This window comes from Dipodomys merriami, unplaced genomic scaffold, assembly GCF_024711535.1.
Source record: "Dipodomys merriami isolate MVZ:Mamm:240054 unplaced genomic scaffold, mDipMer1.0.p SCAF_1, whole genome shotgun sequence".
Taxonomy (NCBI): Eukaryota; Metazoa; Chordata; class Mammalia; order Rodentia; family Heteromyidae; genus Dipodomys; species Dipodomys merriami.
The window spans coordinates 9,877,751-9,900,007 of record NW_027202270.1 but is presented as its reverse complement, the minus strand read 5'-3'; the positions used below and the strand labels follow the sequence as shown (position 1 = coordinate 9,900,007).

At 39.7% G+C, this 22,257-nt stretch overlaps 1 protein-coding gene across 4 annotated transcripts in view; it reads left to right on the top strand.

Annotated features, from left to right (window-relative positions):
* The window catches only part of Col4a3 (collagen type IV alpha 3 chain), a 144,272-nt gene that overhangs the window by 98,096 nt on the left and 23,919 nt on the right, over positions 1 to 22,257 (top strand). For 3 of the 4 annotated variants that reach the window (XM_070015684.1, XM_070015693.1, XM_070015704.1), the window contains 16 exons: positions 529 to 621; positions 1,073 to 1,168; positions 1,840 to 1,910; positions 2,698 to 2,880; positions 3,813 to 3,981; positions 6,071 to 6,163; positions 7,157 to 7,258; positions 9,976 to 10,073; positions 10,907 to 11,057; positions 11,389 to 11,502; positions 12,542 to 12,709; positions 14,338 to 14,427; positions 14,809 to 14,943; positions 18,444 to 18,542; positions 19,259 to 19,348; positions 19,646 to 19,785. In XM_070015684.1, coding sequence (XP_069871785.1) covers positions 529 to 621; positions 1,073 to 1,168; positions 1,840 to 1,910; positions 2,698 to 2,880; positions 3,813 to 3,981; positions 6,071 to 6,163; positions 7,157 to 7,258; positions 9,976 to 10,073; positions 10,907 to 11,057; positions 11,389 to 11,502; positions 12,542 to 12,709; positions 14,338 to 14,427; positions 14,809 to 14,943; positions 18,444 to 18,542; positions 19,259 to 19,348; positions 19,646 to 19,785 — 1,892 coding nt within the window. The remainder of the gene's footprint in view (positions 1 to 528; positions 622 to 1,072; positions 1,169 to 1,839; positions 1,911 to 2,697; positions 2,881 to 3,812; positions 3,982 to 6,070; positions 6,164 to 7,156; positions 7,259 to 9,975; positions 10,074 to 10,906; positions 11,058 to 11,388; positions 11,503 to 12,541; positions 12,710 to 14,337; positions 14,428 to 14,808; positions 14,944 to 18,443; positions 18,543 to 19,258; positions 19,349 to 19,645; positions 19,786 to 22,257) is intronic. The other variant, XM_070015699.1, reaches the window with a different exon arrangement.

Here is a 22,257-nt window from a genome sequence, read left to right as displayed (position 1 = left end):
TGGGAGAAAACCAACAACCTGTGTCAGAACCCATTGTTCAGTCAACATCTGTTTAGCATCTCCTAAGCATGGGGAGATAAAATGTATCACAATAGATGTGCACAATGAGATTTTGACCCTTTGCTTGAACATGGTAACAGAATAGTCTTGGAATGACAGGAAATAAGATACCATGGGTTAATTTTGTGACAAAAATGACATACAATCTCAGTATCAAAAAAAAAGGTACATTTGAAGGCAGACATGTTTGTACACAGCTATAATATAATTCCAAAACTCACGAAGCTGAGGCACGAGGATTTGGGGTAGGAGGCCAGCTGGGATACTGCCTCAAAATGGATAAAATTAAATGCAGCTATGTGGTGCAAACAGAAGGGCTGGCTAACATCCATCAGAACTTTCCATTGTAGACAATACATTTCTAAAGATTCATCTTCCTATACCAAAAGGCGGGAAATGTATATAGCACTTACACATTGCTAACTGATACAAACACCACTGAAGAATTACCTGTATGTCTTTTTATAGGTGATGTCATTTTTCGCAAAGGTCCACCTGGTGACCGTGGACCGCCAGGCCATCCGGGGTCCCCCGGCATCCCAGGAGTCGATGGCCCCAAAGGTTTGTTCGGACTGTAGTGTTAAAGAATCCCATCATCAGAGCCAATGATCTTCTCCCAGTGAGACCGCTGTGAGCCCAAACAGCAGCTTATCAGGGATGGCTTTGTTAACAAAGAATTAGCTAAAACCATTCATTTGTTGTTCAGCACTCTGCATCGTAGACTATCCCTAGAAGGTGAGTTTTATCCTGTATGCAAGGAGAAAGATTAGAAATAGTAGCTGTTTTGTGCTAGATTCTTAGAATTTCTTCTCAGAAGAACTGTAAAGGTCAGAACAAAAAAAAGTAAGCAGATACAATGCATGGGTTTTTAATTAAGGTATACAATGTCCTATACGTTTTTTCACTACATTAAAAAATGTCTGTGCAATAGATCACTGAACACATAGATAATGAGTCCTGTTGTAGAGTTGGTGTAAGTTATCACTAATGCAATGTCTCTCTCCTGTTGTAGGAGAAGCAGGCCTTGTGTGCACACAGTGTTCTTATATCCCAGGGCCCCCTGGTCTTCCAGGATTGCCAGGGTTTGATGGTCTCAAAGGCATCCCAGGTATGTCCAAAATGTGTGCGTATGTGTGTTTTGTAAGGCATACACCCTGGGAAATTTGCTAAAGGCATTAGATTGCTAGAGAACCTAGTTTGCTCCACAAACGGATGACTTATATCTGAGTCTGGCTTATTTCACTTAACATGAAGATCTCTACTTGCATTCATCCTCCTACAAGTGGCAAGATTTCATTTTTCTTGGCCGATTAACATTCCACGGTATATGTATACCACATTTTCATTATCTTTTCATTTGTTGGTGATTCTATAGCTTGACTATTTTGAGTAGTGCCAGAATAATCATGTGTATGCAAGTATTTCTAATGTATGCCAATTTACACGCCTTCAGGTAGATGCCCAAGTGTGGTGTATCAGGATCAAATGATGGTTCCATTTTTAGTTTTTTTTGAGGAACCTCCATTCTGACTTACACACTTATAGAATGCATTAATTTACACTCCCACTAACACATATGCCGGAAATGTGAATTTCCCTTCATCCTCACATTTGTTGTTTGTTTTTTTCCCTTTCTTCTCTTATTGCATTGTATATTTTACAATAGAAGTTGTCATTCTGTCCTCCTTTTTAAAAAAAATGTCCTAATTTCTTCACACCTTGAGTGCCCCTGGCCACACAGACTTGGGAAATCATAGTTACTAATGCATTATTTTTCAGGAGGACAAGGTCCGGCTGGTGCTAAAGGAAGCCCAGGGTCCCCAGGGAGTGCAGGTCCCCCAGGATTTCCGGTAAGATTTCAGGATCATTCAAGTTTTCATTTCAATTTGGAAAAACGGAACATGCTGGACCTATGGGTGCACAACACATAGGTTATCCATTTGTGTAGCAGATTCTAGGTACTTTTTAATTGATAAGAGAAGACACTTGTGGAATGAATGAATGCTGTCCATCAGATCAGTTGCTGCATGGGTTCCCTGAAGACAGGCCCAGGGATTAACTGCAGATGGTTTAGGGGGATTCCAGGAACAAATTGGAAACATTTTAATGCTTTTTATAATAATTTCGTAAATTTACTAAATGTCATTGAGTTCTATGTTTACAAAGGATACATTCAATAGCATGTAAATTATATTTCAACAAGGCAGTTACAATGATGGATCGTGAACAATTATATATAGCATTAATTAATTATATTGATGGTTATAATAAAAGTCTTACTTGTAGATTTAAATTGTTATTCAGAGATGCATGTTCACATTTGCCATCACTCAAATCTAATTGAAATGATTATTGTTGTATCATACTGAATTATACTGTTTCATTGTGTTGAGTTGTATTATTGTCTGTATTATACTGAATTATAGGGCCTAACAGAATATTTTTACATTTTGAACGGTTCACAACAAAGTAAAACAAACAGAAAGCTTGAAATTTTATTTGGGAAGCAAAGAAAATGTGTGTTAAAAAAAAGTCCGTGTTCATTAAAATTGAAAAGTTTTTGTTGACACTGTTTTTAAGGTGAACACAAAGGCAACTATCAAAGCACAGGGCAAATGCATTTTTGTACCACCCTAGGGATTTCCAGGTGCCCTGGGTGCTCCAGGACTTAAAGGAGAAAAAGGTGAAACACCTCAGCCCCAGGGGCAAATGGGAGTCCCTGGGGAGCCTGGGCCCAGAGGACCACCAGGAAGAAAGGGCTTGGATGGAATTCCTGGATCTCCAGGATTAAAAGGATCACCAGGACCTAAGGGCGACCCGGTTGGTATTTAGCAGTTTTTCACAAGTTATCCACCCTATGGCTAAGAAATCCATAGTTAAGATATAAGCTGATTTACTCCCCAAAAGTGGTTGGCAGCTCGGTGCTGGTGGCTCTCCCCTGTAATACTAGGTAACTCAGGAGACTGAGATTTGAGGATTGCAGATCAAAGCCAGCCCTGGAAGGAAATTCCAAGAGACTTTTACTTCCAATAAACCAGCAAAAACCAAACAAACATAAAAGCCAGAAGTGGAGCTGTCACTCAGGTGATAGAGCACTAGCCTTGAGCAAAAGAGATCAGGGACAGCTCCCAAACCTTGTGCTCAAGCCCTAGAATTGTGTGCACACACGCGTGCATTAAAGTTCTACCTTGATAATACTCTGTCTTGTATACAAATTATATGTTTGTATTTATATCAATGAAGTATAAAGAAGTTTAGAAAATGACTAATAGGAGAAAATTTTAGTAAGTATTTCTGAGGAAGTGTTCATTATTTTAAGTGAAAAATGTATGGAAAGCCGATCGTTCAGGAATATGGTAGTAAACAAAGAGAGATAGTGGTTTTTGTTTGTTGTTTTGTTTTGTTTTGTTGCACTAGAGCTAGAGCCCAGGGACTTGCTCAGACTAAGCAAGTGCACTACCACTGAGTTACACCCCCAGCCCCAGAGCCAGCGTTCTGTCATTTAAAATATCTCAAGTTAGGGCTGGGAAGGTGGCTCAGTGGTAGATCATTAAGATATTCAAGTGGGACTCAAGATCGTTTCAAGTTCATATAATATTCCAATATTGCAGAAACCCACTCTTATTTTAATATTAGTTCCCATCAAATGCTTCTTCCTTCAAGCTGGTATTTACATGTGGGGTGTGATTAGTTAATTTGTGGTAAGGAGACATGAGAATGAAGCACAACACAAATACCTTCTATTGTCACAGGCCCTGAGTGGAGAGAAGGGGGACCGCGGTCCTCCAGGGAATCCTGGGTCCCCTGGGCCTCCAGGGCCTGAAGGACCAGCAGGACCACCTGGCTGTGGACCCCAGGGAGAGCCAGGTCCAAAGGGCACCCAAGGAGTTCCTGGAGCCCCAGGACTGCCTGGAAAAGCCGGTTGGTTAGTTTTCTTTCCAGTCCTGTTTTCCTAAGGAATGGGTTGATGGCTCTCAGAACTAAAGAAGATTCTTCAAGGCAAATGAATATATATTATATATTACCTATATTATATTACATATATACTATGTATATGTATATGTAAACTTGTTTCTAACATGTAGAATCCAGACTCAGACTCGGGAAAAGAAAATTCATGTTCCCTGATTACTTGGTAATTTTGCTGAAATTTCCTAGGACCATTTGTATCCATTACTGATGTTTATTAAATGAATCGCTCCTAAGGGTGGAGTAGCAGTCAATGAGGAGAAGAATAATCCAAGCAACAGGTCATACATAGAAGCTTTTTCTAGGCTTCAAGGCCCAACAATGTTAGGGCACATTTGTTTTGTTTAATTTGAAACTCAATAAGCAGGTTACAAACAAAACCTCAACCTACTGAAGACCAATGAAGAAAAAAGTTGTCTGGTAACAGTTTCAAGTTCACTTACCTCCTGGAATCCCCAGGGGCTGAAGACACAGTTCTGCATTCTGTGTTGTGGCTGATGAGTACCATATGGTACCAAGAGTTCTAAACACATACTACCACTGTGGTCCTGGTTACTCGTTGTATTTGTTTTTCTTTTGTTTCTTTTCTGTGTCTTTTGGTCTTTCTGTTAATGTTTGTTTGCTAGCAAGCACTCTGTTGCTTGAACCACTCCACCAGCCCATTTGGGGGGTTGGCTATACTCTAGTCAAGTTAGTCTTGTAAATGCTTTTTTTCTTTCTTTTCTGTTGTTAGTCTGGGATGTCCTCGAACCTCAACTCTTCAGACTCCACATACCAAGTAGCTTAAAATTCTGGGCTTGAGCCACCATGCCCAGTTGTTTGTCTTCCTTCTTGAGACACGGTCTTAGTAGCCCAGGCTGGCTTCAAACTCACAATTATCTTGCCTCAGTCAGCTGAATGCTGTGATTACGGCCATGCCACCATAATGGTATTCAAATCATCTTATAATGTCTCCAAGTGTTTTGGTATCTACCCCAGTATTCACACACATGTCTGTACTCATTGAATACATCATTTCTGTCCACACATTTATAAAGTGTACTCTGTGTGTGTGTGTATTTATCACTCTTCATTATTTTAATGGAGGCTATTATTTTTGGTTGGTTTTTTTTTTGGATTCTGTTGTTCTAATCCAGGCATTAGCAAGCCCATAGTCCAAATTAGGTGGTTCACAAACTAAGAATGGTTTTACACTTTCAAATGACTGAAAAAAAAAATACTATTTTCCTGCTACATTAAAACACGGTGATTCATGCCTGCAGTCCTAGCACTTGGGAAACAGAAGCCGCAGGATCAGCCAGCCTTAGATATGAAGACCTTGTCTCAGAAACAGGATATGAGGGTGGTGAATGCCTGTAATCTCAGCTACTTGGAAGGTGGAAATTAGGAGGATCATACTGTCAGGCCAGTCAGGACAAAATGTTAACAAGACCCTATCTCAACAAAACAAGTTGGACAGAGTAGAACACACTTGTGGGTCCAGCTGCCTGAGAGGTGGAGAGAGTTACATGGTAGTTAGAGGCTGGCCCCAGCCAAAACATGTGTGAAAGAAGCTGAAAAATAACTAAAGCAAAATCAAAGAGGAGAGCTAGGAGGACGGCTCAAGCAGTATAACACCTGCCTGGTAAGTGCACGGCCCTGAGTTCAATCTCCAGTACTTCCAAAAAAGAAGAAAAGAGAAGAGAAAAAAGAAAAAGGAAGAGAAACCAAAAGTCAACCTAGTTCCTCAGTAAATAAATATTCCCAGGATTCACCAACGTAATACCATATTATCAACTTTTTGTAAAAGGATGTCATTCAATAGGTTTGAGGAGCTATTAATGAAAAATATTGCCTAGACAATAGCAGAGTCTTACAAGCATCTGTTGATTGAATAAAAACATTTTCATGGACTGGTCATACTTTAGCAATTTTTGAGTTCTGTGGAGACAGAAATTATTATTTTGATTTCCTTTAGGATGTGTATAAATGTATACACATCCCTATCATCCATGACAAGCTCCACTATGCACCCAACCTCACTGTGACAAATGTTCTTCAGGTCCTAAGGGAGAACCCAGTGTTTCACTCCCAGTCCCAGGCCCCCCAGGACCTCCAGGGCCCCCTGGCCGTGTGGGCCCTCGAGGCCCCCCTGGTAAGTCCCCTTGATTCCAAGTCTGGGATGTGATAACAGGTAAGGCAGTCATATGTCCCTTTTGATTTAGTGACTGTTATACTATGAAAGACATGTTATCATAGGATAGCTCAAGTGAGACCCTTATGGTCAACTCTCCTGAGAAAATATTGTCCACATTATAATAAAAAAAAATACCATTTCTTGGCTCCAAAGTAAAGACCACAGGACAGAAACTTTCAGATAAGCAAACAGACCAGACTTGTTACCTTTAAGGCTATGCAAATTATTCCTGCTTGTCCTTCTTATATAAAAGTTCCAAAGGAGAGCTGATATACTTACTTAAAACGAGTTCTGAGCTAGGCACAGTTGCTTATGCCTAGGATTATAGGCATTATAGGATTATAACCCATGGGGTGGAGATCAGGAGGATAACAGTCAAGACCAACCTGAGCATAAAGTGTGGACCCTATCTCAAAAATACCCAAAGCAAGAAGGGCTAGAGGTATGACTCAAGTGGCAGAGCACTTGTCTAGCCAAGTATGAAACCTTGAGCATAAACTCCAGGGCCATAAAAAGAAAGAAAAATAAAAGGAACAGTCTTTATAACTTTGGGGATAAGGAGAAAAAAAATCAATGTTTATCAGTGGTTAATAAGGTATTTTTCACAGCACCTTTATTTGCAACTTGATTTCCCTCTCAATGTGCTCTAAAAGTTAATTTTGCTTACATAGGTAAACACAGAGCTCCCAATATCTAGAACAAAATTTATTTGCCCATTAGCTAGTGTTGGACAGGAAAGATTGGTGTTATTATTGGTAAAATTATTTCTTAATTTCCCAAAAGGGCAGAGATGATACATTAGAACTTAGAATATTAGAACTTAGATATTGTCTTTTAAAAGACAGATGAAGGCAAATTGCTAATGTGTGTGTGTGTGTGTGTGTGTGTGTGTGTGTGTGTGTGTGTGTGTGTGTGTGTGTGTGTCTCTGTCTGTCTGTCTGTCTGTTTCAGGTCTCCCTGGCTCCATGGGAAGATGTGATCCTGGTCTCCCTGGACCTGAAGGGGAACCAGGAATCCCAGGAATCGGACTTCCTGGACCTCCAGGACCAAAAGGTAAATATTAAGTGAGAAGAAAGAATTCACAGTGATTAATTCAATCTCAATGCCATTATACTTTTGTAAATGCATAGAAAAACTAGGGGAAGAATGCTGGACTTGCAGTTCAATGGTAGACCCCTGCCTAGCAATTGGAAGGTCAAGTTCCAAACTCTAGCACCATCCAAAAATAAATGGAGCCAGGCACTGGTGGCCTACGCCTGTAATCCTAACTACTCAGCAGTCTGACATCTGAGGATCACAGTTCAAAGCCAGCCAGGGTAGGAAAAGTCCGTGAGACTTATCTCCAATAAACCACCAGAAAACTGGAAGTGGTTCTGTGGTTCAAGTGGTAGCTTGCCTTGAGCTGAAGAGCTGAGGGACAGCGCCAGGCCCAGAGTTCAAGCCCCACTACTGACGAGAGAGAGAGAGAGAGAGAGAGAGAGAGAGAGAGAGAGAGAGAGAGAGAGAGAGAGAGAGAGAGAGAGAGAGAGAGAGAGAGAGAGAAAGAGAGAGAGAGAGAGAGAGAGAGAAAGAGAGAGAGAGAGAGAGAGAGAGAGAAAGAGAGAGAGAGAGAGAGGAAAGAAAGCACAAAAGGAATTGATAAAAGAGAAAAGGAAATGGAGGGAAATTCACCAAAATGAGAATGGATAGTAATCCTTCTTGCTTGTTGGACTACAACTAAACTTTTCTTCACTTCTGCACTCTTTCATTTACACATTTCTTCACTTCACATAATTCTTTCTTAATAAGAAATGAGTTCCAGGCCCAGAGTTCAAGCCCCATGATCGACAACAACATAAACAAAAGAAATCATACCCAGAGCTGAAGATAGCGCCTAGTTGTAGATAGTATGCTTAGCACACTCAAGCCCTAGATTCAATCTTTAACACACTTCCTACAAACATCACATGGTTGATTTTCCTGTAAACATCCAAATAAATTACAAAAGTTATTTTCCTTTTAGAAAAGATCTTTCTCATCAAAGTGGAAATACTTCAAAATTCCAGATGGTGAAACTGAGTAATTACCCGAGGCTCCTCTCTGACAAATATACCAAAGAAAGTGCTATCTAAAATGATACATGAAGAAGTGAAGCTGTGGTTCAAAGTGGTCTCATGCTAGCCTTGTGTGAAAGAGCTCAGGGACAGCACCCAGGCCCTGAGTTCAAGTCCCACAACCAACCCCAAAAAAATGACCTATAAGGAGGTTTGGTCCTTAGATTCTCAAAGAGAACTGTAGATTTTACAACAATTTCATGCTTGTCTAAATATAAAGATAAATCCCCTTTGGATATTGTATGGTTTGGTATGAATATGTCATTAATGTGTACATCTATTCTGCCCAAATATTAGAGTATTTATCTATTTTAATTTATAAGGATTTCAAATAAACAACATAATCGCATTTCTCATGTGATCCCAAGAATGGCTTAGGCTCCAGTGTCATAGTTTCCTAGTGATCTGTGAAGTAATGGAGTCCAGCCCATATTCCTATCTAGTCTTTCCCAGATCCTGAATTAGTAAGTTGCATTAGAGTTTTGCAGCTCTATGTGTTCACTTTGTGGACAATGATGGCAAAGTACAGGATGTGGAACTAGCTGAGGAGTTTACAATGTCCCAGTGACCTAATGAGGAATCCCTGAACTGCTTGTAAATCCAGCTCTGAAGCGATCAGAGGCACACAGTCATCCTTTGAATACAGTTTCACTTTGGCTCTTAGTGAGAACCCTAGATCATAGAAAATGTGTGTGACTCCTTCCTTAATTCTCCTATGCATAAAAGAAGTTTACCTCATTACATACAGGATGCTACAGAGCATTCAGACTTCATTCTCTTGGTTAACCTTGTAGGAAAGGCCTCCTGATGTACTGAAAAATATTGGTAGATATTTGGGGCATGCCCGCGTGGATAGATGCATAAAATTCCATTTAGTTGCACACTGTGAATGGAATAGACTACAATCACAAACTTGATCAAATGGCCAACCAGTTTCAGTGGTGTGAAGAATTGCTGAATTAAAACTGTAGTGATATTAAGTCATAAAATTAAAAAAGCATGCTGGGCATTGATGGTTCACACCTGTAGTTCTAGCTACTCAGGAGGCTGAGATCTGAGGATTGCCATCCGAAGCCAGCCAAGCCAGGCAGGAAAGTCTGTGAAACTCTCATCTCCAATTAACCACTAGAAAACTGGAAGTAGTGCTGGGGCTCAAAGCCTTGAGCATGCTAGCCTTGAACAAAAAGCTGAGGGACAGTGCCCAGGTCCTGAGTTCAAGCCCCATGACCAACATAAAAATAAAATAAAGGGCTGGGAAGGTGGCTCAGTGGTAGAGTACTTGCCCTGCATGCATGAGGCCCTGGGTTCGATTCCTCAGCACTACATAAGCAGAAAAAGCCAGAAGTGGTGCTGTGGCTCAAGTGGTAGAGTGCTAGCCTTGAGCTGAAGAGCTGAGGGACAGTGCCCAGGCCCAGAGTTCAAGCCCACAATGGACAAAAAATAAAATAAAATAATAAAATAAAAAGACATTTTTAAAGACTAGGGACCAACAGAATCCGATTTGCCACTGAATTTTTAATTGCTTGTTTATTAGTTGGGTTTCTCATCATCCAAACGTTCACAAAACCATCTCCTGCTGGTTGCCATATCAAAAAATCAGACGAAATAAGAGATATTGCTCAGAATCTTTCATTAAAAGTAACCTTCCACTTTCCGTTTGTTTGTTTTTCCCTGTAGGAGATCGAGGCTTGCTAGGAGCTAAAGGACCCCCAGGTTACCCTGGGAAAATGGGAGAGCCTGGGTTTCCTGGAGATCCAGGCTTCCCAGGAGCCAAGGTCTGCAAAAACGACCACTCAGACTGATTTGGGTGAGAGGGAAGGTAACACAACCACCAGTCAGGAAGCTCCTGCTAGGGATGCCACTCTGGGCTTGGGAAAAACTATTGGATTATTTGTAAGTGATGAAGATACTATTTTTTCCATATCATCTTCCTTTTTAGAAAGAAAACTAGCTTTATATCTATGTTCCTTTCTCAATGGCATCAGAAACATTGAGTACATAAAAGGAGAGAATTCTAGCCTGGCACCAGTGACTCACACCGGTAATCCTAGCTACTCAGAAGGCTGAGATCTGAAGATCACAGTTCAAAGGCAGCCCAAGCAGGAAAGTCCATGAGACTCTTATCTCCAATTAACCACCAGAAAACCAGAAGTGGCACTGTGGCTGAAGTGGTAGAGCTCTAGCCTTTAGATGAAGAGCTGAGGGACAGCGCCCACGCCCAGAGTTCAAGCCCCACAACCAACAAAAAAAAAAAAAAAAAAAAATTTTAAAGGAGAGAACTCTAAAAAGAAATGTGGATAGCAATGAGAAAAACCATCCAAAGGAAAGTTCTCCAGATTTCTGTTTACAGTGAATCCCACAGTCTTCTCAAAGCCTGGAGCTCTATACCTTGGAGCATCATTCAGTGTAATTGTATTGCAAAGTCAGAAACTAGAATTCAAAAGGAAAAGCTTTTATGGTAGCTGGGGGGGGGGAGGTGGGGGGCAGAATTAGATCATCCATAACCAAGGGTTATTTCCAAGTAAAGAGCCCCACAGACCAGCTGATCTCTCTGAGGGTTTGGAAGCATCCTATGGTAAAACTAATGTCATTTCTGTGCTGTGTGTAGGGGGAACCAGCTCTACCCAGGCCTGGAGAACCAGGAAAACCAGGTTTTCCAGGAGAAAGAGGCAATTCTGGGGAAAATGGAGAAATTGGACTCCCTGGACTTCCCGGCGTCCCTGGACTTCCAGGAAAAGATGGGCTGGATGGACCTCGAGGTACAATATCAAGCGTGACTACGTTTGTCCACTGTGAGCTCAGTGGAAATGCAGCATGCTGAATACGTAGATGCTCTAGGGTGAAGAAATCTTAAAGAAAAAAAAGGTTCTAGTTCAATGTATTAGGATCTGCAAAGCCTAATTATTTTCCCATTAAATGTGGCTGCCCTCCTTTTCTTTCCCTTCCACCCTTGTTTCCTTTTTCATGAATGTCCTCTGTTAGAGTTGTATGAGTAGTACTGAAGTTAGCTGTGCCTTAGGGAGGGGCCATGCTAGCCATATTAGGATCATACTAGGACAACTGAGCATTGTCTTGGACATGCTGTTGCAGGAGATCCAGGGCGGGCCGGACCACCTGGAGAAAAAGGACCCCCAGGAAAGTGCTTAGAGGGACCCAGGGGCGTTCCAGGCCTTCCCGGCTTAAATGGACTGCAAGGACAGCCAGGTAAGAGGAGAGATTGCAAACCAGGAAGGAGGTGGGAAGGTGAGGTGAGGCTCTGGCTCTGCACTTTGCTATTTAACATGGGAATCATCCAACAACAAATCATCCAACAATCATGTCTGCTCCTCAGAGAGCAATACAAGCCTTGTTGTTATGGACTTGTGTATAGCAGCATGCACTTCTGCAGAGGGAGAGGCCAGAAGTTCTTATAATGAGTTGGCTTGTATCTTTTATGTAAAGAAATATGAACACTGAAGACAGGATGGATGGATGGACGGATAAAAAGTTACATACATACATAATTATTTACCTACATGCCTAACATCTCAGAGACTGCTTTCAATACCTCCCTAAGAATATTGAACTGATCATTTTTTTCTTAGTAAAATAAAGAAAGAGCTGGGCACCAGTGGCTCACGCCTGTAATCCTAGCTACTCAGGAGGCTGAGATCTGAGGATTGTGGTTCAAAGCCAGCCCGGGCAGGAAAGACCGTGAGACTCCTATCTCCAATAAACTACTAGAAAACCGGAAGTGGCACTGTAGCTCAAGTGATAGAGGGCTTGCCTTGAGCTGAAGAGCTGAAGGACAGCGCCCAAGCCCAGAGGTCAAGCCCCATGACTGACAAAAAAATAACAATAAAAATAAAGAAGGTAGCAATTTGACAAGTTAGAAACTAAAATCAGTAAGTTGATTGCTTCATAGGAAACATAAAAAAAAGGGTGATGTGAACTATATGTTCTGGATATGAAACTTATACTATCTTGTCATTCTTCTCAATTAAATCTAATAACAGTTTCTGGGAAAACTTCTCCAGAATTCAGTTAGTATCTGTGGGGTTCCATACTTTAGATGTTCACAACCTCTTGGGCAAACCTTACTGCTTTAGTGGCACTGTGGTTTCATAAAGTATCTGGTGGCTCGGCTCTACAGAAGCTCTTAAGAATTCTGAATTGAAAGATTAAGCCACAGCCATGATGCACTGTTCCAGAACGTGCCTGTAGGTACGCTGTTTAATTCATTCCTGCATTTATTTGAATATAGGTCGAAGAGGTGAACCAGGACCAAAAGGAGACCCGGGCATTCCGGGCTTGGATAGGTCAGGAGCCCCGGGAGAACCTGGACCTCCCGGAGTGCCAGGTCACCAGGGGGAGATGGGACCACCAGGCCAGAAAGGACGTCCAGGTGCCCCAGGACCTTCAGGACTCCCAGGTATCCTTTTAATGAAAAAAAAAGAGGAAGTGGTGCTGTGGCTCAAGTGGTAAAGCACTAGCCTTGAGCTGAAGAGCTGAGGGATAGCACCCAGGCCCAGAGTTCAAGCCCATGACCAACAGAAAAAGAAAAAAAAAAGAATGACAGTAATTTAAAAAAGATCACTGTTATTATACAGAGGTGATTGCAGTTACACAAGCCAGGTAATGAGTACATTTCTTTTTGGACAACGTCATCCCTTCCCTCACTTTTTTTTTTCTTCTTTTCATGTCTCCTTCCACATTTCCCCCTTCAGGTAGCCCCTAGAATTACATAACCTTTTGATTCTATGCTTTTCCTTCAGTTAGTATAACTTGTTCCCTCTGAAGTACTTGTAAGGGGTTCAGGGGCAGCAGAATGGTAGCAGCAGGGTGACCATATTTCACAGTTACCCGGCTAGGGCTTTTTTTTTATTCTGTGTAATACCTTAAATATTATGGTATTATACTTGCTAGTAGTTTGTGGGTAGTTGGTGGGTAGTTTCTGTTCTTGTGATGTCTCTTGTTTTGGAAGCAGTAGGGACATCAGTGGTCTGGTTTTGGTATCAATATTGCTCTTATAAAACAATCTGGAGGGAATGTGGCTTAGTAGTAGAATGCATCAAGCCCCACGTAAACAGAAAAAGCCAGAAGTGGTTCTGTGGCTCAAGTCATAGAGTTATAGCCTTGAGCAAAAGAAGCTCAAGTACAGTGCTCAGGCCCTGAGTTCAAGCCCCAGGGCTGGCAAAAAAAAAAAATCTGGGAGGTGTTTCTTCCTCTTCTGGTTCCTGAGTTTATAAAGACTTGACTCCTTAAACATTTGGTAGAATCTTCCAGTGTGGACGTCTCTTCAAGGACAATCTTCTAATTGTCAAGCCACTCTTTTCACTTGTTTCTATAACATATTTTCTTCAGATTTTCCCTTTCTTTTTATGTCAGCTTTGTTAATCTATGTTTCTTTTGGAAATTATCCATTTTGTCTAAGTCTAACTTGTTGCCACTGAGTTGTTTATAACAGTTCCTTCTCATGCTCTTCATTTCATGGCTATTGTACAGTTCATGTATTTGGGAAGGATGTTTTGCTTCTTCGTTGAATCTGCTCACTCATGTCTCCTGACGACTAGAGCCTGGGATAAAAATCTGCTTAGCAAATTATCCTTCGGTAATTACTATCATTGAGTTACTCATATATTATGCTAGCCTTGGAGATTCACCAGAAGATAACAGTGCTCCCTTCCTAGTATAGGAGCAATACAGATATAGTTAAACACTAAATCCAACTAGAGACCAGTACAATGTAAAAAACAAACTAAAGAGATACACTAGGAAGCCGTTGGTCAGAAGGTAAGAGGGAATATGCCAGAGCCTCAGTGTACTCAGTTCTCGATGTTTCCATGGCCTTCCCACCAAGGAGATAACAAAAACCATTGACTGACAGACCTCCTAGACAATCAGGACCATTTTCCTATTTAAGAAACCATTCCTTCAACTCTCAACCAAAAGATAACTTATTTTGGTTTTATGGAATTCCTATTACTTTCTTGACTTGTGTAGGACTCATTTTTTTTCTTCTATACAATATGTGCTGTTTGTGCTCATTTGTTTCCGCAGGTGAAAGAGGCACAGTTGGGATGATGGGCTATCCTGGGACCATCGGCCTTCCTGGGCCTCCTGGGGAGCCAGGCTCACCGGGGCAAAAGGGTAAGGGACAAGTCTTCCCAAACACGAGTCGGTATGGGTATGTCCATTTATTCAGCAGCAGAATGAATCACATCTCATTCCTGGAGAGGGGGTGGGACAGGGAGGGAAGGTTAGTTCTGAGAGAACACCTTCCATCTTCTGTTTTCTATATTTCTTTTCCTTGTGTGAATGTATCCTATCTTCCCATGTGAACAGATCCTTTTTTCTCCCTTAGAGAATGGGTTTAGATCACTGCTTTCATGATTGTCTGTTCAGGGAAACTGTCAGTCACTCAGCACTGTTAACTTTTCTGGTTCTATTTTACTGGACACTGTTGATTTCTAAATCTTTATGAACCCTATAGAGAATGAAGGACCTGATGCTGTTACTTCTATCTGTTAGGCAGCCTTGGAACTCCAGGAATGAAAGGCACAAGAGGACCCCCAGGAGCCAAAGGGGAACAAGGAGAAAAAGGAATCCCTGGGCCCTCTCGCATAACCCAGTTAAAGGGCGACAAAGGAGAACCAGGCCTCAAAGGTAAAAAAAAAAAAAAAAAAAACTTTTGGGGGTTTACATTCAGAACCTCAGAGCTTGTTCTGGGGCTAAGCAAGCATCCAGGCAAATCCATTTCATCGACAAATAAGGACCTGGAGAATCATGTCTAGTCAACCTGCCCAAAACACAGCAGTTGGAGACTGAGCATCAATAATAATATGTTTCATCACTTTATTTCTAAATTAATTTCATATTCTCATCTTCTGTATTTAAACTGTCAATGACCAAATATTTAATCTTAAGCCTTAAAGCTTCCCTTTGGCTTGGTCTGGGGAAAAAAATGAAACCCATTTTTAAAATTCCACATGCAAGAAACTTCTCTAGTAGAAATGAAAAATCTCTTATAGTCTAATTTGTCTGTAATATCAAGATAAATTTTTCTGACTGCTTCCAAAAACTGCTCAAAATCTTTGGAGAATAATGAGCAAAAAAGTTTTCTTGAAAATATAATCCTTCAGAATTGCCATTGTTAGGCATGGATATTTAGGAAAATTCAATCTATTCAAATTACTTATAGTTATTTGAGTGGTTTCTTTCTGTGGCTACTTCTGTTATATGAGTAATACAGCTACAACCACTATAAAACCAAGTTTCAATCCAACCTCTTTTGGAGTGCCCTTAATAAAATTTAACCCTAAGAAACTAGAAAATCAGAGTTGTAGGTCAAGACGTTTCCTCTACAGATCAAACTGTCCTATCATGGAAGAAATGAAAGAAAAATATCCTGTGGTTACAAAGACAGATCATGTCTTTGGAAATTTGTGATCCATTTTGAGGAATTGTATTCAACAAATATTTATATTCTTGACACACAGGATTTATAGTCCAAGAGAAGTGTGTACAGGGTTAGGCATGATTGCTTACACATGCAATTCCAGCTATACAAGAAGTGTGGGTAGGAGGATCAAGATTAGAGGCCAGTCCCAGCAAAAGCTATCTGAAAATAACTGAATAGTGGCTCAGCTGGTAACATGCTTGCTTGACAAGTGTGAGGCTCCAAGCTCAAAATCTTAACACCAACACACACAAAAACGTACACAGATCATGCTAGAAAGACAAGCAGACCATGCAAAAAAAGACTGAGCGACACTTCTCAGGATTAGAAAAGACTTCCTAAAAGTGATAACTGATAAATTCAAAAGGGATCCAGTCCAACTAATTTGCCAATTGAGGCAATGGAAAATCATTGGGGGAAAAAATCAATTTATAGGAAGTACTCCTTTTGCTTAGTGGAAAGCTGAAATGCAAAAGCCTTCCATTTCATTCTCATTTAACCTGCTGTAAAGGGGATCAACTAATTCTGGTGATTTTTTTGTTTCTTTCATTGTGCAATGAAATGGAAGGCACATTCAGGTAGAACTGATCTAAACTGTGCTACACATGCTAACTTATGCTAAGCTGAGTTAAACAAGCAAGCAAGTAGCAAGAAAGGAAGGGATGGAGGGAGGGAAGGAAAAGGAGAGGAAGGAAGTGAGGAAGGAAGAGAGGAAGGAAAGGAAGAAAGGAGGGAGGAAGAGAAAAAAGAAAGTGGAAAGAGAAAAAGAACAAGAAAGGAAAACATCTCTAATTTTCACGAATTGCCTGCATAGATATTTTTTACTTACTAAAACTATTGTACACTATCTGGGGAGGGTTGGAAACATTTTAGAAAAAAATATGAATATCTTATCTGTACTTACATGAGGCAAAAAAAAAAATGGGCTCTTGTAGGCCAAAAGCACAGAAAGAAACATGAGTGGGTGCTAAACACCTTCTATATAGACCAAGTGGTAACTGTCTTAGTTAGACCTTGTGGGCCACATATGGTCCCTGTTGCATATTTTTCTTTGGTTTTGTTTGGGTTTGGTTTGTATAACCTTTAACAATGAAAAATATACCGGCAGCTCTTAAACCATACAAAACCAAGCCCAGATTTGGCCTGCAGGCTACAGCAAATAAACACACTAAACAATGTGTATTTTTATATTGTGATAAATGATGTAAGTGGAAATAAAAACAAAAACAGAGGAACAAAACACAGCAAGCTTACCTTCTGCTAGTCACCACTCCTTTGGTATTCCTAGGCTATTTCTTGCCTGGGATTCTACTCATCCATGCTTTCCTCACCCAATTAGCTCTCATTTGGTCTTCAGGAATGAGCTAAACATTAGTTCCCTTTTCCACAAATTCTTTCCAGTAACATATTGTGCCCAACTCCATACAGAATTTATCTCACTGGGTGGTAATTGCTCATTTACTTGGCCATTTCCCCAACTAAACACTAAAAACTTGGGAAAGGGAAAACAATTACTTTTATTTCCAGAACACAGCACAACAAGACCTGTCTATTAATTAGAGACACAATCCATATGTCAATGAGCGAATGAGTTTGTGATCAGGAAAATAGCCAAGGGAAAATAAGGATGTGTGAGAAAAGGCACAAAACTAGGCCATGGGTAGTGTATAGGATGCTGCAGATGATTAAGGAAGCTTGTAGTTTATTTAGTAGGTAAAGGGTATTCAATGAGTATCAAAGGGAAGGAGAATATGATCCAAAGCTCATATATATGTATATGTATATACTCATATATACATATACACACACATATATACATATATATGTATACATACATATATACATATACATACATACATACATATATATATATATATATATATATATATATATATATATATATATATATATATATATATATATATATATGCTTGAATGGTGTTCTGGGAGGCTAATGATCTTTCCAGCCATAAAGAACTGTTCAATCCAGCACTGTCACTAACTGACGATTATTCTAGATACAGCCTTTCACTTAATCCATTACTTACTCAATAATATTTTTTCACTTACCCAATAATAATTTTAACAAATGGGTTGAGAATGTAATTGTTTAAATGACTATCATGTAATGAGAAGAGATAGCATTCCACTTTAGGAAAAAGTGGCATTTAGATCACCAAGTCTTAAAATGTTATTTTAACATGTAAATTATCATAATTGCTAGTGTAAAGTGAGAGCTACCAGATGACAGATGCTGTGCCAAGTTTTTACACATATTATCTCATTTAATCTTCCTTTTAAAAAATAGCTAATGTCTCCATGATCTTAATAAATTTGCGACATTCTATTACAATAATAGTTCCATGAATGTAAACCTAAATAGGGATGAATCAGATAAAATTCTAACCTGTATTTTTTTATTTTATTATTATATTTTTTTTTTGGTTGGTCATGAGGCTTGAACTCTGGGCCTGGGCGCTGTCCCTCAACTCTTCAGCTCAAGGCAAGTGCTCTACCACTTGAGCCACTGTGCCACTTCTGGTTTTCTGAGTGGTTTATTGGAGATAAGAGTCTCAGAGAGTTTCACACTCAGAGTGGCTTTGAACCATGATCCTCAGATGTCAGCCTCCTGAGTAGCTAGGATTACAAGTGTGAGCCACCAATGTCCAGCTATAACCTGTATTTTTAATATCTGGTCTTTCTTTAGGATTTACAGGAAATCCAGGTGAGAAAGGAAACAGAGGCACTCCAGGCTTGCCAGGCTTACAGGGTCTCCCAGGACCCTCTGGACCACCAGGACCACCAGGTATCACCCAGGCCATAACTCAAGTTTTTCCTCCATTTAAATGTAATCAAAGTTGTTTCTAGATTTAGTATAGTCAACGTAAGTAACTCCATTAGTGTTCCAGCAGAAATTTGCTTCCACATTCAACCAAAATGCAAGTGTTTTAAAAGATCACCTGTCACCTAAAAGATACCATGCAATACACAGTTCTATGTCACTGCTTGAAGTTTTGTTTTCAAATAGGAAATGGTTACTCTGTTATAAATGATCATTTATCATCATATTGTAGAAGTACAATTAATAGTCTAGAGGTTTTTGTTTTCTGTGTTTATTTTTCGACAAGGTACAGAGAGTTCAAACCATTAAAGTAGTTAAACTATTAAAGCAGTGTCCCTAATCATTTCAGTAAAATAGATTACATTGGCAGTAGGACCTCAGTATGCTGTTGGAAATGTACTACTCTATAATCTTAGGAGGACAGGACTTTCTTGCTGGCATTGGTCTTAGGATGACCCGGATGCCATGAAATCCAGGCCACCTTTAGGAGGATCTAGCTGTCTCTAATTGTACTTCTTCTAAGGCCTCAGTTTTCAAATTACTTGATGGCAAAAGGAGAGCTGAGTACCTAAACCCACTAGTCTAGCTGTTCTACATTCATTCATTCTGCAAGCAACTTATTGAACACCTACTGTGCCCAAGAACATTGCAAAACCTCTGACTCTTGATTTGTTTTCAAGGCCCGAGAGGAGATTTGGGGAGAACTGGGAATCCTGGAGAAGCAGGACCACCTGGCATGGCTGGCGGCATGGGGAACATGGGTGTACCAGGTAATTTGTTAAGTTCCCTGTGGTTACAGGTCGTGATGGTAGATTTTCGATGCTACATGTTGTACATAGTTGATGTAAGACAACTAGATTGGCGTTTAAATAGCAGTGCTGTATACAGATAGAACATGAGTGAGAATTTTAAAAATATGCTGTTTAATAATCATTATTTATAATGACAATGCATTTGTGACTTTTGAAAGAAAAACTTGAGAGAATGGTTCATGCAAATGTCAAGTAGAATGCTCAAGAGTCCCACGTTTACGTACATATCTTTGCTGATGGGTTTCCTAATTTCAGGTTCTAAAGGAAAACAAGGAACCAGAGGACTCCCGGGTCTAGCTGGAAGACCTGGCCTCCCTGGGGTTCCTGGGCTCCAAGGAGAAAAGGGAGAGCCAGGCTATTCGGAAGGAGCAAGGCCAGGCCCGCCAGGACCAACGGTATATAAGCCATTGACACGGTTATGTTTTGGTGAGGGGTGGGGAGTTTGAAAATATGATGTAGAGTCAGTGCAGACAAAATTGAAAATATTACTCTGCTTTCAGTTATTTGGAAGTGTGTGTGTATGTGTGTGTGTACACGCATGTGTGTAATGCATTCTTGATTGTTTGTTTCTCATAGCTGTCAACTTTGGACAGCCTGTTTTATCCATCAAAGGATCTCTCAGGGAACATCAATGCAACTCTTTCTCTATCCCTCGGTTCAAATGTGGGGCAGTGGTTACAGGCCTACCCTGCTTGACATAACAGCTTTTTCTTGGTTATCCACACTGACCGGTCTTCGTTATGGATTCATCTCACACCAAGTTGTAATGTTGTATAATTGAAAAGACATTTCTTAGCTGATGCTTATAATCCTAGCTATGGAGGAGGCTGAGAATCAAGGTTGGAAGCCAGCCCAGACAGACAAAATGGAAAGATTCTTATCTCTAATTAATTAGCGAAAAATCCAAAGTGGAGGTGTGGCTCAAGAGGTTGAGTGCCAGCCTTGAGTAGGAAAAGCAAAGAGAGAATCTGAAGCCTAGAATTCAACTATACACACACACACACACACACACACACACACACACACACACACCTCTTTGTCTTAATAAGGCATAATAAAAATATAAAGCGGAATAACTTTACAGCATCATTTTTTTAAAAAGCAAACAAAATCTTAAGATGCATACATCTTTTTTAGTTTGGAGCTTTCAACATTTTCATTCCACCAGACAGTATTTATGACTTGTTTCAATGTTCCTTCCAAGCGCTTGTCCTGTCACTTCAAGATGGAGTGCCAAAGTCTTTGGAAATATATTGTGTGAAAGAGCAATTAAATGCTTCAGTGGAGCTTGGTTACTTTTTATACATTTATTTCCTTCTGGCCTTTCTGACAACACCACTTAGACTCACACAGCTAGCCCAGTATAGGATAATCAATGGAAATTTCCATAAGCAGAGCTTCTTAACATGAGATTTCATGGCCCCCAAAGAAAATTATACTATCCCAAGAAACCCACCAACCTCCGAAATTGAACACAAAATGTCTGGGTACAAATTTTTGGAGGCAGAAGTGGCACTGTAGCTCAAGTGGTAGAGCACTCGCCTTGAGCTGAAGAGCCGAGGGACAGCGCCCAGGCCCAGAGTTCAAGCCCCACGACCGACAAAAAAAAAAAAAATTTGGAGGAAGAATCTATATTTTTCATTGGCTATTTTAACATTCAAGTTACTACTCAACAAACCCTCCTCTTCTTTTAAAGTAGTAAATGCCACTTTTAAAAAAAGTTTCTACATTCTCCAGTAGTAATTGTCAAAATAAGAAAGAAAAATTTTAACTATTGAAGAAACCCCTTACAAATATGCTTTATTACATGGTAGGCAGACCATTTTCTACTTTCTACTTGGATTATGTTCTCAGAAAACCAGGAGACTCTTTCCAGTGAGATATTTTTCAGTGAAGAATTCTATTTGACTTTATTCATGGTCAGTTAATTAGTAGTTCCATTTAAGTTTGAGGTGTCATAGGCAACAAATAGAATGTTTAGAACCGTTCATTGGACACAAAATAGAAACACAGTTGTTTATTTTAAACAACTTTAAATTGTCATGTTACCATTAAACCCATATGTTCTGATTTACCATAAATCTGAAATTGAGATTTGGTGATGATTAAATTATCAAAGGACCAGATTTATGTAACTGGAACCCTTCTGTACATCACCTTTACAATAAAAAATTTTTTCAAAGGATAAAATATACACAAAATTAAAATAAAAAAATAATTTAACATGCAATCAGCATAGAAAGTTACATCTACCTGTATAGTACTTATCAGACACATGTACTTTTGATCTAAATATTTCCTGTCTCCAGTTTATAATTTATAATTATAAACCATTTGTAATTATTTATCATTATATATTTATAATTTATAATTATATGTATATTTATAGCTTATAATTATATATTTATACTTTACATGTAAAGCATAAATATATAATTTATATTTATAATTTAACTATTTATATGTATGATTATACATTTGTATATTTAATATCTATTTTTCCAGTGGTCTCTGAAGCCCCAGGAGGGCAGGGTCTATAGATATCACATACATATGTGTATAGGTCATGAATGTGACGTGTGTAGGCTTCTGGGGCCAGAAGCCTGTGTATCACGAAACTCCTATGCTAAGCACTCTGCTTGGTTTAATGCTTTGCTCTTATCTTCATGGAAACCTTTAAAAATGTTCCAAAGAAAGCTGCCTCTTCATCTTGCATTGGGGCCCATAAACCCTGTATCCATCCTTCCTCAGCATCCTTCATGGACTGACCCATAGCAGACACTTAAGATGAATGATAAATGACAGAATAAAAGTTGGTACTTAATTCTAATCCCCTATCTTGCTTATATGAGAATTTTAAAGGTGTT